Source organism: Dermacentor albipictus, chromosome 5 (assembly GCF_038994185.2).
Source record: "Dermacentor albipictus isolate Rhodes 1998 colony chromosome 5, USDA_Dalb.pri_finalv2, whole genome shotgun sequence".
NCBI classification, from domain to species: domain Eukaryota; kingdom Metazoa; phylum Arthropoda; class Arachnida; order Ixodida; family Ixodidae; genus Dermacentor; species Dermacentor albipictus.
In genome coordinates this window covers 86,047,765-86,071,080 of record NC_091825.1, presented here as the reverse complement: position 1 = coordinate 86,071,080, position 23,316 = coordinate 86,047,765, and the positions used below count along the sequence as shown (strand labels likewise).

The window sequence follows — 23,316 nt, the reverse complement described above, 5'->3', positions numbered from 1 at the left end:
CTACTACTACTACTACTACTACTACTACTACTACTACTACTACTACTACTACTACTATTACTACTACTAATAATAATAATAATAATAATAACAATAATAGGTCAAAGCCAAATACTACTATTAGGGACAAACAATGCGGGCAACAATCCGCAGTGTCTCCATTTTGTGCACCTTTTCTGTGTTGGCAAAGCATTGATCATAGTTTCGCACTTTTGTAAATAGTTGCCTAGCGTCGAGCATAACTGAATGTCATGCACCGACTTTGCTAGGACAAGTCGTTGTGGGGTAGTCTAAAGAGCGGCGTAGTTTTTATTTCTACTTTATTTCTTCAACCTGACTTCTTGTGTCTGTATTATCTGCACTATATCCTGCGCTCAATCTCACATATCGGGTCCTTTTCTTCCACGCGTTACGTAGCTAACTTCTGCCTCGTCAGGTCTGAAGTCTACTTTAGCCCTGCTGGTCGCCCGCTGATAACGAGCCTAAGAGAAAAAGCCATCCCGTATCAGTAAACGCATCTCGGCACCCCGTTGCATGTTCCTTGGACATTTCTGTCGAAGAGAGACGCAGAAACAAATCAGTGACCCGGAGAAGGAAAGCGCGGGAGATTAGCCGCGTTGGAAACGACAAACAAAGAAATAGAAAACAGGGGGTGGGGAGGAGAGCGGGGTGTAAGCACGGATGATTGGGGGACGAAGAGCGGGAGTCGGACCATGGAGAATGAGATAGCAAAGCCGAGGTGTCGTTGGGGGCTTCGTTTTTCCCATCATCTGGAGAGTCGCTAAGCTTTTCGCTAATGACCACGGCGGCACGTGCCATGTGCAATCAAGAGAAGCGGCATCGACCCAGTGAAATACAATGAGACGTGTGTCTCCGCAGAAACCATCGCACGGGTCAAGCGCAGGTTAACCTGGCTAGTGACGAAGCGCTGACGTCTTCGATCGCAGGCTGCCACGGCGAGATATATTGCACTGAGTGTCGTCATTGACATTGGGCTGAGACTTGCACGGCTGCAATAATGCAATAAAAAATCTGCATTTGTAGGATCTTGAATACGACTACAATCTCGATAAAAAGTAAGATGACAAAATCAATACCTGAAACGAGACACAAACGATGCAATAGCCGTGTTCAAACGTGGCCATTGTCAAGCCCGGGACTTCCACCCTTCACGATTGCGTAAAGACTGTTTCGATTAGATGCAGGAGCTAACTACGTTTTAACACTATTAGCAAGTATGGGCGTAGGCCAGCTTCAAAGACTTACACTGATCGTTGTAAGAGTCGTGCAAGGAATGCAGACAAAAAAGAAAGCCGAAGCAGTCAGCTTCAGCCGCGTTCCAGTTAGAGGAATTCAGACTCATCTGCAAAGATGCCTCCGCTACGCAATTCGGAAGGGTGCACTTCAAGGATTTGAGATTACATAAAGCGCCTAAGGAGAAAATTATGCCACAGGAATAGCGCACACACATTCTTGGTGTCTTTATTTTATTACACCATGAGATGTAATGTTTCTACGATGATAAAACGTAGGCACATCAATTTTGTCAACAGCTAATGTGCACTATCGTACATTTGTTGACGTTAGGAAGATTTCGGTTTCTGTGCTGCGGCCTACTTGTAGACGAGGCGCTTGAAAAGGTTTTGGAATCTATAGACAGGGTGGTCCCAACTATCATGCACAAAGTGTAAAATGTATGCAAATGCGTTGTAGCTGGACAGACTCAAGGTAATATTGTTTGCCGTCGCGTGGAGATGCGCAATTATTTTTCGCACTCTGCCTAATTACATAATTATTCCTAATGAATTTATCAGTTTCTAAAGTATTATAACTATATGAAAAGAACCCGCCGTGGTTGCTCAGTGGCTATGGTGTTGGGCTGCTGAGCACGAGGTCGCGGGATCGAATCCCGGCCATGGCGGCCGCATTTCGAAGGGGGCGAAATGCGAAAACACCCGTGTACTTAGGTTTAGGTGCACGTTAAAGAACCCCAGGTGGTCAAAATTTTCCGGAGTCCTCCACTACGGCGTGCCTCATAATCAGAAAATGGTTTTGGCCCATAAAACCGCATAATTTAATTTTTATATGAAAAGGGTCAATTAGTAAATTGTAGAGCAACAGGAAAACTCCTGATATAGCTTTCTGTCGCTAAATACTTGCTACATAAAGGTATTTTTGCAGGTGTACACCTTACATCTTACAAGTACACCTTACATGGACGTGCGACTGGTCGCTCGAGGCACTTTGCGTGTATTCGCGGACACAGTATGACCAAGTACATTATAATGTACTTGGTCAAATGCTTTTTGACTGGGGTATTAAGCGTCTATAATAACCCTACAGTTTTCACTGCAGAAACATGCTGACTTTCGCTTGTACATTGCGATTAATGAAACCTTTGAAAACACCCTCCAACTCAATGAGTTGACGATCTACTGCTTGTGAAAAACAGCACGCGTAGTCTATAGTTGCTGTTTGTTTCTTGTTCCGGAGAACTTCGAAACATCACGTCAGGACAACGTGTCAGCATACAGTGGTTATTTAATGTCAGAAAGCAGTCAATGCTGCACCGACTCATAATAGATTTGATTGGTTCAAATGAGGGCGAAATTGTTCGCCAAATTCGTCGATATACTGATCGCTTACGTTACTGGTTGTACCAGCGTGAACATTGTATTGATATTGCAGAATTTGTTATATTCCAAGAATTAGAAAAATGCAGGGAAGTATACGCACAGAGTTGTGAAAGCAGTAATAAAGTCACCTAACAAGAAATGGGAAAAGACACCTAGTCTGAATCATATGCAAAAAAATAATTTTATTTTTATAGTTGAGTGTTACAGTAGCTGAGGCTATTTCGAGATGACTGGTGACTTCGAGCATTCGAAACCCTAAACATAAACGCCGACGCTTAATAGCAAGCGCGCACATATCGAAATAATGAAACTTCATAGCTTCTTCAAGAACCAGTGCACGCAATGTGAGTGGTGATGGTGGTGATAAGTGGCAAAATTAGAAGCATGCAGGTAAATTAGGCGGCCTGCGGGAAATTTGCACTCATGGTAATTGGTTGTCGTAGCCGAAGTTGAGGCGTATGAGCCGCGAGCCAACAAGCCACTTCTGCCACATACGTCTGCACATTCTAAGCTTGTTAAGCTGGCCATTATGAGTTTGCGCTTCAAGAATGTCCTTAGCAAGTCTTGCTGCCATGTAGTGGGCGTAAGTTTTTGAAAAGCAACCTAGACGTTTCTCCTTGGCTGGATATCATAAGGTGGTGCAAGTTTCTGTCGCAGAACGCATTTTAAGTGAAGCGCTATCCAGAACGCAGAAGTCAATTGCGGATGCCCTTCCCGGCAAATGCCCTAAAGTAAGTGTTGTACCGTACATGCACGGGATATCCCATAACTTAAAGAAAGTGGCCCAGAGTGCAAATGTATGAGTTGTCTTTTCTGCTCCCAACAAGCTTGGCAAGCTTTGCAAGTTGACGAATCCAAATGCCATCCCGTCCGATAAGTGCACTAAGCATCACGGCAAAAAAGTTCGTCGAGTGTGTTCACCGGGTGGTTTTCAACCTCCCGCTTACATGTGGGAAGCAACTTATCGGGCAACCTGGGCGTTGCCTCATTGATCGGCTCCGCGAACACCGCAAAAACGTAAAAAATTCATTGTCGCGATCATGGCTGCAAACCTATCGAGGACGAATGCACGATTGTGTCCTGTGGCAGGACGCAGCTCGACCGTGAAGTAACTGAAGCGCAGATAATTGCAAAATTGGGTGATACGTGTGTTAGTTTGCCTTCATTGGTTCTCACAGAAAAAGAACTGAGTTTCTTGGAGGTGGCATCACACGACTCATAGCTACGTTACACGAATGCGCAATTCGTTTTCTTCACGTAAGCTCATGCGCAGTCTATACTGCTTCCCATATATAAACTGATTCGGTGGTACAATAAATTTCGTTGAAAGTTTGCGCTTGCTGTGTCTTCTTCTCTTACGTCCGTGTCTGTCTCGTTGCGCAATAATACTTGAGTAACAATTAGTTCCCCTTGGCGGGTTCTTTGAAACCGAAACTGGCTGGAAAAAGGGTGTCTATGTCGTCGATGTCGTAAAGAAACAGGATTTATTCGTAATTAACACGCATAAACGGAAACTGACGAGTGCACCAGTAAGTTTGTGGGACCAAGTTTGGACTGCAGTCTTTAATTTCGGGTTGCACTCACGGACGGAGGACAAAATGAGTTTTATTGCGCAATGCCTGGTCCTTATACACTTTCGCTCAAAGGTGTACGTCGCCGCACAAAATTGGATCGGTCGTTTTTTGAACCCTCTCTCCAACGTAACGAAACGCACGGGGCGCCAAAAGTGAACGCGGGACTAACACTTTTGCGGTGTTAGTCCCGTGGTTAAGTTAGTCACAAAAGGTCCATGTTGTACAATAGAAACGACTTCGCACTCCCACCAAACCATGCCGCTCAGCGTAACCTTTACCACTGGCATCATAGGAGACGCTTGGCAAACTATGGCAAGGAGCCTGCTGCGGTTTCAACATAAGTCGAAAGTATGTGTCGCAGCGGTTCAGTTGTATGCTATGTCATCTTCTTGGAACCAATTAGGAGGGATTTACTTGTGCTTTAAACAACATGGCTAACGCTTTTTAGCCTGGTTTACATGCTCTCGTTCGCTAATTTTGACTAATTACCCCGCATTGTGCCATTGCTTCATCACCTGATGTTTTTTAAATCATGAGCAAGTATGAAAAAACACGACCAAGGGGCCGGTTATCCAAATGATCAAAATTAAATTCTATCCACCCTTCATTTTCTCTGTCTCTTTCTTTTGCACTCATCTCTTTGAGGTGAGGAGAGGAGCACTTCCGGCCGACTTTTCCACCGTTCTCTTGATCAAAATGTCCTGTTTTCTTAATAACATTATAGATGAGAGCTCACCGCTGTAGCGCCTGATGGTTGTGATCAGTGGAGCATTATCAATATCGCTGTACTGCCAACATTTCATTGAACTGAGTGAAGTCTTCCCGGCTTCACTTGTCGAGCCAATAGCAAACACTAGGTGTCCTTTGGTAGGCAGGTTCCCAGCTGTCCCTACTATTTACCAATTGTTACACCATCTAGTAAGACAACTTTTTGTGCAGTACGTTTTGTGCAGTACGTCTTGTGCAGTACGTTTAAAAAAATTCAATTCACAATCTTTCAGATACATCCATATGATCAGCCTCAAAATACTTCCAAATAGACAGGATAGACTCCATATATTCTTCGATTGCTGGAAGCACTTCATGAAGTCCTGTTTTGTTTAGAGCTTCAGGAGTGATGCATTTTGTTTTTCGAACTGTCACCAGATCCGCGAAATAGCGCCCTGGGAGCAACAGCTCTCAATTGATGAACCAGAAAAAGGTTCATCATCATCATCATCATCATCATCATCATCATATTATTATTATTATTATTATTATTATTATTATTATTATTATTATTATTATTATTATTATTATTATTATTATTATTATTATTTAGCGTCATCATCATCATCAGCCTGGTTACACACACTAGAGGGCAAAGGCCTCTCCCATCCTTCTCCAACTACCCCGGTCATGTCCTAATTGTGGCCGTGTTGTCCCTGAAAACTTCTTAATCTCATCCACCCATCTAACTTTCTGCCGCCCCCTGCTGCGCTTCCCTTCCCTTGGAATGCAGTCCGTAACCCTCAATGACCATCGCTTATCTTCCCTCCTCATTACATGTCCTGCCCATGCGCATTTCTTTTTCTTGATTTCAACTCAGATCTCTTTAACTCGCGTTTGTTCCCTCACCCAATCTGCTCTTTTCTTATCCATTAACGTTCCACCCATCATTCTTCTTTCCACAGCTCGTTGCGTCGTCCTCAATTTAAGTAGAGCCCTTTTCGTAAGCCTCCAGGTTTTTGGCCCGTACGTGAATACTGGTAAGACACAGCTGTTATACGTTTTTGTTTTGAAGGATAATGGCAACCTGCTGTTCATGATCTGAGAATGTCTGCCAAATGCACCCTAGTCCATTCTTATTCTTCTGATTATTTCCGCGGTCACTAATTGCCCTAAGTAGATGTTTTCTCTTACCACTTCCAGTGCGTCGCTACCTATCGTAAACTGTTGTTCTCTTCCAAGACTGTTAAACATTACTTTAGTTTTCTGCAGATTAATTTTTAGACCCATCCTTCTGCTTTGCCTTTCCAGGTCAGTGAGCATGCATTGCAATTGGTCCTCTGAGTTACTAAGCAAGGCAATATCATCTGCGAATCGCAAGTTAGTAAGGTATTCTCCATTAATTCGTATCCTCAATTGTATCTTATTATTGCATTATATAATAGATTATACAAAAAGTTTGATGGGGGCTAAATGTGCGAGAATGGAAAGGTTGTTCACACAAAGCAATTGAGTTGTGCGCCAAAAAGTCGCGAAATATCAATGCTGTGTAAGCAGGGGCATCCCCGCGTCCCTTTTTCAGCAATTTTTGTCGCATGCGACTGACGCTATATTTCAAACAATTCCTGACCTCCGCGGAACAGTCTATATTGATAGTTTCACCTTCAGGCATAAATCCGTTGTGCACAGTACCGCGGTAGTCAAAATATTTCATTAGCATGATGTTTTCGTTTGTCCTTCCGCACTTTCTTTGACGTTGGCTTATTTTTTCTTCTCTGCTCCTTGCTCTGCAACTTCAGCTCGATCTGCTCTTTGTTAGACAAAGTTTCGTCACTGGCGACAACCCTTTGCAAAAAGTAATCACTGTGGTGTGACCTAACCAATGACCCATTCTTGTCATTACAACTTTCGCACAAGAGTAAACACTTTCGACACCATCTTGGCGCAAATGTTGTAGAGCGAAGGTTTCTGTAATAACCCTCCCAGACTTTGTCTTGCTGCATGTATGTATGTATATATATATATATATATATATATATATATATATATATATATATATATATATATATATATATATATATATATATATATATATATATATACATACATGCAGCAAGACAGCAACACCCAGCCAGCATATATATATATATATACAGGTTATATGTAGGCAAACACTTAGCTGCTCACATTAACCGTCTGTGCCGACTCCGTATGTTTACGTGTGTTCGGCGTAAGAAGCAAAAGTGCCTATGTAAAATGTGCAGGCAAAATGTCAGCTCACAGCGTCCGTAAAGCACACCAATATGCAATAAAATGGCGAATTATATTTCCCAGATTCGTTTATTTGCTTTCTTTTCTTTGATTGAGACTTTCAGTACGTACCAGTCGGCTCTTGCCCAGTCCTCCAAAACTGGCCTGTCGCATTATGTAGAATTCGTTCATAAAATACTAAGATATAATTTGGGGTCACGACTATCTATAAAACACGCTGATATGTTCAAAGAATGGTTAAATATGCATCATTTTTCCCTTTCCTTTACTCTGTTTGATTTAACCATTCGGTATGGTCCCTGGTGGTGTAGCCGTTCTTAGCCCATCCTTCAGAATGCGTATGTCCCACTGTGGTAAAACATGTTCAGAATACCTAAATGTTTCTTGATACATATCCTACTTTTCTGTGCATACACCTGTCATCACCAAATTCTACGCGTCACTGTTAGCCGTCAAGCAATCAATTAGCCGCTTTACTTACGGTTCGCTTCGCACAAATTCCAACATCCGCGATGGATCGGCAAGAGCTTTCTTTGTTTTTATTTTGTGAATTTTCAGTCAGCATCTAGTTAAGGGATGACCTTCCTAAGCAAAGAGCTTCTGCTATCACTATAACAGCCATTCGCAAGTCACTGAGCGCAATAAAACGCACACGAACAATATTTTCATCTTTGCACGTGCTGGAGGGGCATCCCGATCTTGCGTCATCCTTGCGGTCTTCACAGTCTTCTCAAAAACGCCGGACCCACTTGAAAACGGGTCAGTAGATAATTTAAGAATTTTGCAAAATTGATAAATGTATACACCATGGTTGCTAAATTTCACAAGAAATTCGATACTGATCCGTTATTCTGCCTGTTCCTTGATCTCTTCAACAAAGACTAACGGTAGGTTCCTCAAATATGTGATAGCATAAAATTCTCCATCTTCAATCAAGGTGTCGGAATTTTTTTTTATAATGCTTTTAGTTCTGATCCATTGAAAAACTTTCAGTTCCGGTACTGCTCCGGAACCAAAAAATTATCCATAACGTGTCATAAGGGTTTTGTCTCGCGTGATGAAATTTTCGAAGCAAAATAACAATAAAAATTGTACTATATATTTTTATCAATAAGTGAATTCTCAAATCTAAGATCATGTTCAGTGTTATGAGTCACGGCAAGGCAAGATAAAACGTTAAGGGATAAGAAAAGAGCTGATTGGGTGAGGGAACAAACGTGAGGTAATGACATCTTAGTTGAAATCAAAGAAAAGACATGGGCATGGGCAGGACATGTAATGAGGAGGGAAGATAACCGATGGTCATTAGGGTTACGGACTGCATTGCAAGGGAAGGGGAGCGTAGCAGGGGATGGCGGAAAGTTAGGTGGACGGATGAGATTAAGAGGTTTTCAGGGACAACATGGCCACAATTAGTACATGACCGGGGTAGTTGGAGAAGTTTGGGAGAGGCCTTTGCCCCGCAGTGGGCGTAACCAGGATGCTGATTATTATTATTATTATTATTATTATTATTATTATTATTATTATTATTATTATTATTATTATTATTATTATTATTATTATTATTATTATTATTATTATTATTATTATTATTACGATCAAAGCGTTCTATCCGGAGAAAACGAAATGATAAATTCTTCAGCGCAAAAGGCCTGGCCTTTGCTTCGATGCTGATCTGCTAGTGAACCTGACGGCAGGCCTAGATTTGTGGAGCGCTCGATCACCTATGGCTAGCAGTATCACTGTCAGAGATACGCACTACATCTGACGTTGACGGACGTCAGTTGTTTCGAATTGCGCAATTTCCCTGCTAACCGAAAACCGATCAAACATATTTTGGTTTGACGCCTACACAAAGTAATAAATAACGTCTCAATTAAGTTTTGTTCCGGTAAAAGATACCGGCTCATGCTAGAAGTTAACGGTGTCCTTTCAAGTGGAGAGGGCGAGAAAGAGAAAGACTGCTACTCTATCTCCTACTTTTTAGCTGACTTACCTCATGAATACATCTCGTACCACTGGTGATGGCTGAATACGTCGCTGCAAACACAGAATCGAAGTTTACTATTTTTTTTTACTTTGCCTATTGCGTATGTTTGCTGTCATGGGCACGTGATCACCTCACGGCGTCGTGGCACTTATATCGCGGAAGAGTGGGAATTCCCACACAAACATACCTTTGTACAAAAAACTGCATCGTATAGAGTATCGGACTCCAAGAACTAAGGCTAGAAGATCTCTCAAATGAAGTCCAAACAAAGCAATGTTTTATCGCCGAGGTTTGCGTGTCCCTAAAGAAGTAGTTATTCTGTCATTCTGTGGATATAAAGCAGATAATAAATTGGACATTGTGGCTGACCACAGATGTCACCAATATACGAATATAGTAAAGCAGGCAAAGTACCAGAAAATGAACAAACTTAGCGCTCTTTATGACCAAATCTTCAGAGCGAGCATTTCTGTGCGCATATGAATGTGCTATTTTTTGCTGAATAAATACTATCATGCAGATTAGTACTGCACTCTTTCGCTAACAATTTTTTCATCCTGGCTCTATTGGTGTAACCGTAATGTTCAGCCAACATTCCCAAATTCTAACCCTCGTAAACATAATCCTTTTAAAGCGCTCTATGCGAATATTCTATCTAGGCCATCATGAAGAAAAGTAGCAAACTGTGGGTCTTTTAAAGCAGTAGCCTTCTATAGCTAGGTCGGCCATTTTGGACGCTTCCTGCTTATACCACCACCGCACTCTGTTGCAGAGAGTACCATGGTGTTGTGCGAAAGCCTATACCAATTATGAAATGATCGTTCATAACTATATATAGATAAGTAAAAGCATGACAAAGGTTCCGTTTGGTTCATCCTTGTTTCTCGTTATTTGCTACTAATTCGCTAATGCGCACCTGTGAGTCTAATCTCACCCTTTAGATTTTGCCACATCATCCTTGCTTGAACCAGAAGAAGCGGCAACTTTAAGGCTGTATGTAGGCTGTGATGTCGGGACTAAAGAGCTTTAGGCTTTAACACGTAAATATTTAAATACGTAAGCATTTCAATGCTTATCCAACGAGGAAGCCCCTCCATTCTTCACGTAAGACGAATCGCTCTAAAGAAATTAATGTATAAAATCAGAACGAACTTGAAAGTAAGAGCTCTGGCGGAGGTGAGTGTCGAACCTACAACCTCACGCTTAGAAGCCTAGTCTAGCCCGAGAGAGAGAGAGAGAGAGAGAGAGAGAGAAAGCAGGGACAGCAAAGGCAGGGAGGTCAACCAGAAGAGTATCCGGTTTGCTACCCTACACTGGGGGTGGGGGTAAGGGGAATAGAAAAAGGGGAAAGGGAGAGAGTGAGCACTGAGTACGTGTGGGCGGGACACTATGCACAGGGACACTATAAACGGTCTCTTAAACCGGTGTACCTCAAGTATTGCAGTAATGCACGATTAGCTTTTCGTGCCAGTGACGGGCACGAAAAGTAGTGACAGTAGAGTGCCAGAACTGAGGCTCTCTATTAAACACCCACGCTTGCAGAATGTGAATATATCTGAATAATTTGAATGTGTTAAACAGTCGGTACAAAACAAATGGCAAAGGAACACGCTTTCTGTGAAGGCTTTCTTGAAAGATTTGGCGATGGTGCAATGTAAGGTATCTCTATGTTCACATGCAGGCCCGAGTTGGGGCAGTGTACACATTAGGAAAATGTTGATTTTGAGAAAATTTAATGCCATATCCCAATGCGTTTTCGGGGTAGCGTGATGCGCCTCCGTGAGACCTTCCGTTGGGCATTCGTTCACCGACCAGAATGCCACCGATCTCTGAGGGCTCATGCGCTTAGCGTCGCGCAGCACAAACAGAAAAGCAGTCAATGAGGTGATAAGTATGAGGAGGGATAAGGTGTTATATGGGTCTCATCACGGTTGATAATGGCTCGACGTGAATAGATAAGCTGCGAAAGAGCGATAAGGGCTTATAATGGTCGGAACAATTCTGATAAGGTTCATAAAGACTGACATGGGTTGGTAAGTATCGGATTAAGTCCGATATAGTTGATAAGTTGCGATATGAGTGTATAAGAGTCGGATCATGTTTGATAAAGCTGATAAGGACAATTGGCAGTGACCGATAATGTTTTATAAGGGTCAGGTCGAGCCCGATAAGGGTTGACAAGGGCCAGACCTAGTCTCATAAGGCTGATAACGACTGATAAATGTTGATAAAGGTTTGTACTGGTCGGATAAAGCTTAACAACATTGATAATGACAACGGACGGCATGGAGATGAGCAAGTGGCACAATGCTTACGCATACTTAGACAACTGCCGTGGAGTTTATGCCGTAATTTCTTTCCTCAATGCATTTATTTCTGCCTGCGTGGGAATTCGAGCAGAGTGAGTTTATTGTCGCAGCACGTTCTGAGTAAGGGTGGTGCCTCTGTAGCCGCATGTGGCGAAGCTAAGCGCTATACGACACAGAAACTTGCAATTATTTGATATGTACGACTAAGGCAGAACAGCTTATTTGGCAGTTAAAGAACCACATTACGCCTTACGTATAATGGAGATTGTGTGAACTCGTCGTCACTTTCGCTAAAATGAGCGGAACGATAGGCTGCAAGAAGGCAGCATTGTCAACCACAAAAAACATGGAATATCGTTCAAGCATGCATGCAGATTTTTTTTAGTTAATTCATAGTTTGGCTCTTTGCCTTCGTCATGGTGTGCTGAGTCGTCTTCTAACGTAATGACGCCGTCAAAAGTTTGTTGATTTCAGGATCAGAAAAACAAAGGCTGAATATTTCCGCAGCTTGTATACGCAGCCTAGAATTCGTATTTTCTGCCTGTGCTGTAACATATGCGAGCAATGCAGCGTTACACAATTTCAATGGATTGACTGGCTACTCCGAAATACTTTTCCGATAGTCAAGATTTTCGCAGATCCCGCGGTTTATCATCTTCGGACACGCACTGCACTGCACGTGTAGTGCGTACACAAGAGACATAACTCTCATTACAACGAAGGATAACATAGTTATCAGAAGCTATTTTTCAAGCCCCCTCTCCCCTCTGCACAGCTTAGTTCCCGCCAAGAATCCCAGTATTTATCAATATTTGGCTTCCCGCGCATCTTCAAGCATTTTATAATAAAGAAACTCACACTACGTTAGACACATGGTTGCGCAACGACCCAAATGGTTCTGCTTTCTTACGTTAAATAAATAAACAAGCTGAAAGCTTTGAATATTTCCACAAATTGATACCATCATTTTATAAATTCTAATTATACGCAAACGTCTTTCTCTAGAAAAATGTTTATACGGCAGGTACTCCACGAGCATGACAAGACTCTTGTCAGGATTAGCCTGTACACGATTCCGGGTGAAGTATGAGCGTTAGTGAAAGTGTCGCAGGCGACCGTACGCTGTATAGCCGCAATGCCATCTATTCAGCTTTATAATATATGGCGCAAGCAAATATCCCATTCTGGGCGGAAATACGTTGTACGTCGAAGATGGATACTCCATTCAACAAGACGTATTATGTGCGGGGAAGCCACCGCCGTGCCACTTCGACTGAATGCATGCAGCAGACGTCATGCAATGCTAATGCGGACAGCGTGCGCGTCGGCACTTGATTAACGCGTAATGTATCCTTCAAATAGATCCAGAAAGGCAAAGTGACACGCCATATATAAAGAAAAACTCGAGAACAAAAACAAAAGGAAAGACTTGCCGAGAAGAAGGAAGCGCAAGATCAAGGATTCATGGAACCTCCCACATTGCAGCATTTCTAAAGGAGATTAACGCTCGCAGTCGACGGCGGGAGCAGGAATGTTACGTGCCAGATTGCGCGCAATATCCGAATGCACCCTTATTAACCCTCTAATTACGGATCATAAAGATATTGCGAAACAAATGCGTATTTTTTAGTAAATTAAACATGGACACTGAGCCTAATAAACGAAAACAAGAACATGTTGCATAAACTTTTTTCAGGAATAGGGGGGAATCCCAAGGCACAAAACTGGAAGTGGGGTTCACCCCAAGCCACCTACGGCTTCATTTCAAATTTATACAGGCAGCTCTGATCAGGTGTGACCCATCGGTGCAGATTTTATTTGCTCTACGTCACATGCCTCACATACGTTGGAGAAGTATGGCAGAGGCCTTTGCCCTGCAGTGGGCATAACCAGGCTGATGATGATGATGATGATGATGATGATGATGATGATGATGATTATTATTATGATGATGATGGTGTCATATGCGTGACACCAGTGCATCCGGAGATCTTCCATCAGCCTTTGTCCTCTGGCCATCATTTTTTGAAAAGAGAGCGAGCCGCATACCAAGCTTCCATACTAAAGCTGTGCTCCTCCTCTGAACCAACAAATGACGCACGCAGCCTGTCGATGAGTGTTGGCCGAAGACATTTAGCAAGAAAATTCGCACTCAATACCGAAACTCGGCAAGAATTTTTCTCTGGTGTGTTGCCGTAGGCAACAGTAGTAGAAAACATGTGATTAAGGAAGATCTAAGAGCATTAGCCGGTGTTGTTTCTTAATATTAAAACCTATTACCAGCTCTTAAAAACAAGCGGTACAGTTTTGTTTGCAGCTCATCATCTTAATTTGCGGAAAACGTTCAACGAGTGATCGTGTTCGATGGTTTGACAGTTCGCGGCTTTTTCTGAACTCCTTAATCTTGATCCTTTCTAACAAACGAACATATGAATAAAGCTCCTAGAGCGTGCGAATTTAAATAACGCGCGCAACGTTCCGAGTCCAGCTCACCAGGATCCCCCACCACCAGGTGCCGCGGCAGCTCGGAGAAAGAAACGGCAGCCGCCGGCAGACACGCTAAAACCGGCCGACGATACTTGCTTCCCTCTCGCCAAGCGCGGGCGGGAAGGGTAGCGTTAGGGGGGAGAAGGGAATGGCACATAGGGAGTGAGGGGCAGTTGGGAGTGCGCCTGGGGAGAGAAAACTTCTCGAGCGCCCAACGCTCCAGAGCAGCCGCTGAGCTCGTTCGGTGCGGTCGGTGTTATCCGGGTGCCGGTGAGAGGACCTGACGCGTGGCCGCGAAACTTTTGGTTTGGTGAACTTGACGTGTAAACTTATCACTTCTCTTACAAAAAAAAAAAAAAATTGACAGCACTTTTTTTTTCAATTCCCTCTCTGTATTTGCTTTCTAACTTCGGTACCAACAAGTTTCCTGTTCAGCTGCCGTTGTTGTTCGTGCGTCACTATTCTGTGTGCGTGATCGTTCCCGTGCTTTGTGCTAGATGACCCAGCAAATCTCCACGCGCTGAAGACCGTCGTGCGTCGTTTGTGCTGCAGACCGTCGTGCACCGCTTGAAATTCGCGGGGATTACGTGCTTGCGGTGACGGGCGCCTTTCGACAGTTCTCAGAGGTGTTGCTACTTTTGCCGGTGCTCTAATTAGTGTTTCAACGGATAAACGGCGCGTATTCACCACTTGTGCTTCTGAAACTCACTGGCGATACTGTACCGTGCTCGCGGCTTCAAGAGAAAAAAAAAAAAGAATGCTGTCGCCGGCAAGAAACGAGGGAAGATTGAGTCACTGAACAGGTCAGAGGATTTCTACGCTTACTATCGAAGATGCTCCAGATGAGTTTTGGTGACGCATTTTATTCCTAGATGTAAATATTTAACTTACGTTTGCACAAGCTTCAGTTCGTATAAAAAAAACTATTTTTTCCACTTCCTACGGCTTCTTCCAAGTTTTCTTTTTGTGCTACTAACATTTTATTACGCTACGATGTTACATGGCTGGAAGTTTAGGCGTTCCGTCCTCAGAGCGATTTAGAGCATAATCTGCGTAAATATTGGCATGAGAAAAAAAAATAAAAGAAACTACGACTGTCATTCTCGGAAAGCTAAAATTACAAAAAATGCACCAGTAAAATAATGCTAAATATTAATGGCTTGCACGGCTCCTGACCTCCAGACGCTGATTAAGGCGCACTGAAATAAAGGGGCCCAATTGTCTCGGCTTTGTTTCCAAAGAACGGTAATCACACTAAATTTCTGTCTGGTAAAAATACGACTTTAAAAGTTTTCACGACTTAACGTGAAGGGCATTTGTCACGTGAAATTTTTGTTTCTATATTTGTAAATTGTTTCATTATGGACAGCAAAAACACAGCTTAAGCATTTATGAAAGCGGTATACACTAATTATACGCACAGCAGGAATATTTACGTCAAGATCTTACCCCCATTTATTTTTTCTTGCTTGTGCCATTCATTGATTCAATGTAAGCAGCGTATTCCTCGGGTATTATTTTGGGTGTGTACAACGGAATTTGAAGTGTAAAAATTTACTGTACTCGCTTTTTTCTAGCATAGCTGTAAAATTTGATTTGCGTATAGATTGTAACATCATTCTTAACTTCATCATTAAAAAGGAAAAAAAAGGAAAAAAAACTGTGGTGTTGGGCTGCTGAGCACGAGGTCGCGGGATTGAATCCCGGCCGCGGCGGCCGCATTTCGATGGGGGCGAAATGCAAAAACACCCGTGTACTTAGATTTAGGTGCACCTTAAAGAACACCAGGTGGTCCAAATTTCCGGAATCCTCCACTACGGCGTGCCTCATAATCAGAAAGTGGTTTTGGCACGTTAAACCCCATAATTTAAAAAGGCAAAAAAAGTTCACGAAGAACTTGTGGTATAAAAATTATGTGGTATAAGTTGTGTGCAGTCATCCCGGCTACAAGTGAAAGTTTCGTAAGGGCTGCCTGGCTTTGTCGAGATTTTCTTGCTTTTTATTGTTCTAATTGCGTCTCCGGTAGCAATAAATGCAAACTCTCTCTTAGGGAGCGCAAACATCTGAGTCTTAAGTGGTATTGTTCTCTTAGGGAACCGCTAGTTTCCACGCTGCCAGATACTCTGCAGTTGTATATCAGCTCACTCGCACTCGGCTGAGCAATTAAGGATATTACGACGTACACAAACATGATTCATTTTCACGCGGTTGGGAATTCTTAGGCGCCAATATTTTCCCGTGCGCGCCGGCTGAATGATCATAACCTAATTACAGCGTATCAGCTCCGAAACCCGAATGAGTTGTAAAGTGCTCTCGGAGCACAAATGAATGCGCATATGTTTAATGCTTTATGCATTATTGTTCATTGCTTTGCTTGAGGATTATCCACACGTTTTCTCTTCTGCGAAAATGCATGGCGCAAGTTTGAAAATTCAGGTAAGGGCAGCCGAGACACCCCTTACATTTACATTTGGCTGCCGGCTTGCGCAGTTGGAATGAAGCTGGAAATCGTTTTTTTCTTAATGCGAAAGAATTACGCGCCCATTACGCGAAAATCCAGCATCGTCGGCAAGGCCACCGAGGGATAGTACCAAAACTGGTCGACGGCGCAAAGAGGTAAAACACTTCAAAAATTCTCCAATTTGTGTCAGATTTCTCAGGGAGGTTCCTGTTAACAAAGTGCATCAATGGATTTTAAAAGGAAGTTTGGTAAATTTTGGCCCGGGCGGAAATCGAATGCGGGCCTCCTAGTTGTGAGGCGCGCACGCATCCCCGAGGCCACAGCGGCTCCACAGTTCTGGTTAACGAAAGTTGTGCCTAGTGCTTGCGTCACTGCACACGTCACGTCGAAAGGTGGGGCCTAGTGCGCGCGTCATTGGACACGTGATGGCGCCGCCGGTATAGGTAGGAGGTGGTGCCACGTCATGAGTATATACAGGAGTGTATGAAATGAAAAGCATTATTGTCCCATTGAACGCCGCTGAGCTCTCCTTCGAGCTATCAACTCCTAGCAGGCAAGCGAGCGCACAAAAAAACATTTTTGTGTTTTGCGCGCTCGTTTCCTTTCGCATTCCCACACGTAAACAGCCCTAAACACAGGTTAGAGCGCATTATAACAACTCACGAATTCGAATAATTGAGTTCGCAAGGCTTATCTAGTTAGAAATATTAATTCTGAGAGCGACTGTGAGACTGGTACTCGTTTCAAGATGCGCCTTCACAGACAGTGCTAGAAAGTTAACTAGAGTTGACATAAATTTTCTCGTCACTTGGGATGATTTTGTATCAAAGAAATTGGAAAACAACGTCTTGTCGCAAACTCGACGGAAATTATCATAAATCTGCCGACAGTTTCCAAATTCGCACCCAGTTGTCCTGCGCTGAGAACTTAGTGGCTCCATTTCTTAGATTAATTAAAACGTTAATTAGGTATTCCTTCAATTAGTCCATTCTGTAGTGAAATATTTTGTGCAAATAAATCGGCTTAATGAGCGCTATGCAGTGCCTGCCGCTGACGATCTGATCAATTTCCTGTTAATATTTGTTCGCCCTATCGAATTTCCATACAGTGAGTGATTGTATTCTCCCGTAACAGTGCACGTCAACAAACACTGCTATTTTGTTACAGCTTATATCGCTGCTCTATTGATACTCACCTTGCATGTGCAGCATCTTTCTTTTTGCAGGTATTGATGCGCTATTGTGACGTAGAAACAGTTCTTAGACATTTTTGTTCGTGGATTGTAATTATGCTAATAGTGCACTGTACCACGTATTATAGAGCGACAAAAAAAACTTTTCCATTTGAACTCGTCTTCCATTCTCGTTTCGAAATTTAAAACTCTTAATTTCTGCATATATATATATATATATATATATATATATATATATATATATATATATATATATATATAACAGAACTTGTCAACATCTTACATCTTAACCGAAAATTGATCGGATCGTCTGCGATAGGCGCTGCCACTCATTAAGCCACTTTATTTGCACAAACTATTTCAATACAAAATGAGCTAATTGAAGGAACTCCTAATTAATTACGTAATTACACTAGGAAATGGAGCAACTTAGTTCTCGGTGCAGGACAATTGGGTGCGAATTTCGAAACTACCGGCAGATTTATGATAAGTTCCGTCGAGCTTGCGATAAGATGTCCGATTTTTTTTATGCAACATCTTCCAAAGTTCTGGGAGAATTTATCTCAAATCCAGTTGACTTTGTAGCACAGTCTATGAACGCGCATCTTGAAACCTTTACCAGTCTCACAGTCGCTCTCAGAATTAATATTTCTAATTGAATAAACCTTTTAAACTCAATGATTCCAATTAGTGTGTTGTGATATATGCGCTATAATTTGATGAGATACACGTTTAATGGTAATATTTCTTTAAGTATTCGGTTACACATTTCAATTTCTTTCCGCATTTAATCTACGCCATTTCGTGTAGCCTTGTTCAAGTTCTCTTGCAGTTAGCTCTATTCAGAAAACTTGTGATTGATTGATGTTCAGATATCTGTTCGGCGTAAGTGGTTTGATTATGTTGCCTCGAAGATATTCCGCATCTTACTACTCTCGCTCTTTAAAATAGGCCCTGACCGGGAGGACGCATTTATCATCATATGCGGCGAAGATGGACGGCACCGCAGGGCCTGCACCTCATTGAGTTGAAGAGTTCCTCGACCTTCCGCTCGGCGGTCGCTCTATCAGTCATGCCTGCGACAGCTTCGTTCGTGCGACGCCTGTGTTGTGTTTCGTGTTGTGTCCTGCTGGTACACAACTTTGCCACAGCGCTGCCGGAGACAATCTACATCGGTGAGTGATAAGTTCTAGCATACGGGCTTTTAGCCCCTTGCATTAGATTCTACTGTGACTATAGAAAGAGAAACTTTTTCTACTGAGAAAAAGAGCAGTGATGACTATGTTGAGAAACTGAAGATTGTAGCCAGGCTAATGGTCAGCCTATTCTAGGCACAGGTCTGACATTTTAACTGACACGACGGTTAGTTCTATTCGTGCTGTTAGTTTGATCGTGTCCAGGTGTCGGCTGAAAAACGGAATATGCAGAGTAATCGCATAAACACACAAACAGCACCTACACCTGTGTACAAAGAAGCAACGCTTTCAAGTTATCTCATAAGTCTCATAAAAGCATCTGGATCTAAAAAAAAAAAACAGAAGCGCTCTCGTAGCGCTTCATGTAAATCATGGCATGTTGCTGCTTTCTTAAAGGAGTGGTAAGTCCTAAAATGGTTAATTTTGTCCCATACCTTGCCAACTATGTTTCTTGGCTTTCGCAACATGTATAGGGATTAAGCCAACAGAATAGTGCTGTCTGAACTTTCGGTTTCATATAAAGTGTGCTTGGCTTCTTATTCTACCGAAAGAATATCTCACTGCAACTGACGATGTAACCGTGCAAAAAAAAGCAAACCTCTCCCTTGCTTCTGGCGATACATCTACAAACGATTATTTGGCATTTTTACTTCGCACAGCTACTGCCAAAAAATGGTTAAATCAGAAGACTGCAAGAAAAATTCGAAACTCCCTAGTGTGTTTATTTAAGTTGGGAATAGAGAACAAACTCTTTGTAGTGCCAGTTACCTGCAGAATAACGGCTGATTGAAATAATTATTTTAGGTAAAACCGCAATCGAGAAAGCAAAATTTCCTCAATTTGGTGCTAATAATATATATTGAATTGGAGAAAACAAGTGGCATTCCATACCACGGGACATATATTGCCTTACACACGTAGCTCCTCTTGCCCAAGACACTACGCGGCTGTGTCAATTGCGCACAGGCACCATCTTGTATGTTGCTCGTTGCCAATTTACGACTTCTTCGTAACTTGAGAGTATGTCGCCGCCTGTGGGATGCGCGCGGAAGCGTAATGGGGAAAAAATGTTACCAGAGGAAAAACTGAGGAAGTTTGACGTTGGTACAGGCTTTGTAGGACAAACATGATCAAGAAAGCGGCGAAAGCACCGAAGCGGTGAAGTAATGACAAGTGTAGGCAGGCAGCTTGGATGCCCGTGTGGTTTTCATTTTCGGGAATATTTGTACTAACTTGATTTTTGCTCTTTGTCTTCGAGCGTGAAAACCTCGGGCATCTGTATCCCCTCTTTTCTGAAAAAGTCGGCTTGCTTGTACCCCTTCCAATGGCAATTGCACATATGCTTCTTACTTTTCCTTTCTCTCCCTCAGATGTTTTCAGACGATAAATAAGAAAAAGGAGAATCAGCAGTGGCTGACATCGAAGCAAGACAAGGCCTTCCGGGTGCATTAGTGTATCATGCGGCTTGCTGTTCCATCACGTTTTGCTATGTTTGTTATTCGGGGGGAGAAAAGGGAAGACGCGCTCCCCCGTAAGGTGCTGCTGTTTTTTTTTTTTTCTCTTCGATGTCAGCCGCTGTTAAATCGTCTTAGCTTCGCCCACGCCAATTTATCCTGCTATAGTGCCCTATTACGGTTACAGTGAGCCCCTTCCTTGTTGAACTCTACTTTTGTTAGCTGTATATTCTTTATTTTTAGACTGCATACATTCGCGAACAGTGCACATCTTTCGTCGAGTAATGCCATACTTCCGGTTCCCAGTTAAAGCACGGGCAGCGTCAATAAAAATATCTGGGTTATATTTCGGCCTTTATCGTTGTCCTACATGCAATAGTAGTAATAATATTATTATCAATATTAATGGCACTAGCATCGAGTGACACTGTTGCTTCTTGCGCAGCACTTCCGGTTCACCTCCTGAGACGACCAGGAAAAAAAAATTACGAACTAATAGAAAAAATAGTACAGCACAAAATTCATGGGTTCTATTACAGATATATCAAAGCATAAATTTAGTTACAAGTTAGGTTACTGAAGTCTATGGAATAATTATGATTAATTAGAAATCGCTGAGACAACCCGGGATGACATTAAAAAGATTTGAAAAAATAAAACAAGAATAGTGCAGTGCATAATTCATGCATATCATTATACATATGATATCGGAGCATAAGCTTAGTTACATGTTGAGTTACTGAAGTGCCTGGAATAACTATAATTAATTAGAAATCGGTAATTACCTCACACCAAAGCAGTGAACCGTAAACTTTATATACCTGCCATGTGAGCACGTCTTTGGCAATATTTCTGGAAAGCCGGAAGTAAAAAGCTGAAGTAATGACGTCACAGAGAAGAAGATGGCATGACATTTAACCAGATAATTATTGAAAAACTTTTGCCTCCTGGTTCGGTTCGTGCTTTGCGTTCGCTTAAAATTATTCGGACGAACACCAACGTCGAGGTGCTAGTGCACCTACGAGACAAGTCAAAGATTAGGATATCCTACAATTGTATTATTATTATTATTATTCGCAATTTCTTGCTTCTAATTGCATTGTAACGTGCCGCATACTTTCTGTAACGCGGCGCATACGTTCCCTTTTTACTTTGTTAGATTCCCGTAGCCGCAATTACGGGTTCACATACAGAGCAGGTAAAAATAGCGCCGGCAGTAGAAGCACCACTGCGGGTTAACAGTGCACCCTTACCCGCATCTTACGCCTCAGTTATTGCAACCTCACTCGCAAAATTATCTGCTGCAAGATGGCGCCCAGCGAGGACTGCTCCGTTCGGTGCTTGCGACCTGCCATCTAGAAGCAACAGTACTTGAGCTGAAATGTGTGTGAAATTAGTGCGCACGGGTGTGTAAATTAGTGCGTCGGGCAATCAGATTGCCCCGACGAGGAGCTGCGGGCGCCGGAGTCTGGTGAATTCCCGTTTGTGTGCAATTCTTGTGTGAATGATGACGTACACACGGCAAGGCTTAGCGGGGCTGCAACCATCACGGTCGCTTCCGCATCATGCACGGCTGGGATCGCTTCCGTACGTGGCGACCTCGATGACGGCGAATTCGCCTGACTTCATTGGCTTCTCCTCGACGCGCTGGATGAATTTCGACGTGATGGAGTGACCAGGGCGCCGCGCTACGTGAGGACATGGACGATGACAACGACTACGCCGCACCGAGACCGTTGCCGCTCTCCGAGCGGAGTTGCGCTCTCTACGTGACCAACTCGCCTCTGCTCGCCAGCCTGAAGCTTTCATAGGTGCGGCTTCGTGGCGTAAAGTACTTTTATAGGCGGTGTGCATAACGGAGGCACCGAGGACATCTAAGTCCGCGTCAGATGAGCACGTTCTTCACCGTCAGCCAGCTTCTTGTAAGTCGCTGACTGCTGCTGCTGCGGACCTCAGTGAACAAGCAAATAAGCGAGTAAAGACGATGTGCGTCGGTTGATGTGAGGTCTCTTCTTTTTTTGGCTAGCAAATGTCACGTAATACCGAAAGCACTTCTTGTATCGAAATCCTTCACCATGGACAACAAGTTTGCAACTCGCTGTGAAACTGGCTGCGGTGGCCTCGACGGCGTTGTCCGTCAAGCGGCTAAGGACAAAGCACGATACGTATGCATCGTTCCACGTCGAAGTCTCCGACGGCGTTTTCAACAGTCTCAGATAATTGTGTTGCCAAGGTCTTGTTGCTTGTTTAAGCCGCGTTTCGTAGTAGGCTCCAGGACGGCACGATCTTGTGCAAATAGTATGAAGAGGAGGCTGTGAAAGGCGAGACAAAATGAGGATGGCGTACCCGTGAGGCAGCTGACACGTGCATCTGCTCCATAACTGTCTAAGGTCTACGCACTAAAGTGAACGAGTCTTTTGATTATTTGGTCTGTTCATTCTCTGATAGCCTGAAGAGAAACCTGGCTTTTGCTTTTACCTTAAACAGCATCTACATTGTATTTTGCTCCACTTTATAACGTCTTTCGTAGCGATCGGTATTGTTCATCCTTAAGTGGAAGGAGTCCTCATTATTGTTGATAGCGCGATAACATGTGTCCATCGCGGGTCCTTGAGTGTTATCATAAGGCTGTTCGGATAAACATGTGCTGTTTAGGTAGTGAAGGGCTGTTGGTGCATTCTATGTAACACTTGACCTAGCTCCTGTTGAATTTGGTTTTATCCTGGTGTCTGTTGAAACCGTTATGATTGCGCATAATAATAAGGAAATGTTGATTACTGGAATGTTTGATGTACACGGGATTACATTTAGAAGTAATTATAATGTATGCGAGAATTCCTTTTACCTTTCTAAAGAATGCAACTTCATGCTTGACTTTATCTTTCTTTAATTGCATCCAATAGCTTAGCTTCACTGAGAACTGCTGTGGCAACGTTCTATACCTCTTTTTTGCGAATAGTGATGGTGTTTCCGTCATGCGTAGCAACGTTTATAAGGCCGCGCCAGCCGAATTGCCCCCTTCTTTCATTGTTTCT

At 43.0% G+C, this 23,316-nt stretch overlaps 1 protein-coding gene across 4 annotated transcripts in view; it reads left to right on the top strand.

Moving 5' to 3' along the window:
* The window catches only part of LOC135905780 (glutamate receptor ionotropic, kainate 3-like), a 673,125-nt gene that overhangs the window by 115,749 nt on the left and 534,060 nt on the right, over window positions 1–23,316 (top strand). For 3 of the 4 annotated variants that reach the window (XM_070539667.1, XM_070539668.1, XM_070539669.1), the window contains one exon: window positions 18,583–18,806. In XM_070539667.1, the coding sequence (XP_070395768.1) occupies window positions 18,614–18,806 (193 nt within the window). In that variant the 5' untranslated portion in view covers window positions 18,583–18,613. Of the gene's footprint in view, window positions 1–14,687; window positions 14,782–18,582; window positions 18,807–23,316 lie in introns of those variants that run through there. The other variant, XM_070539670.1, reaches the window with a different exon arrangement.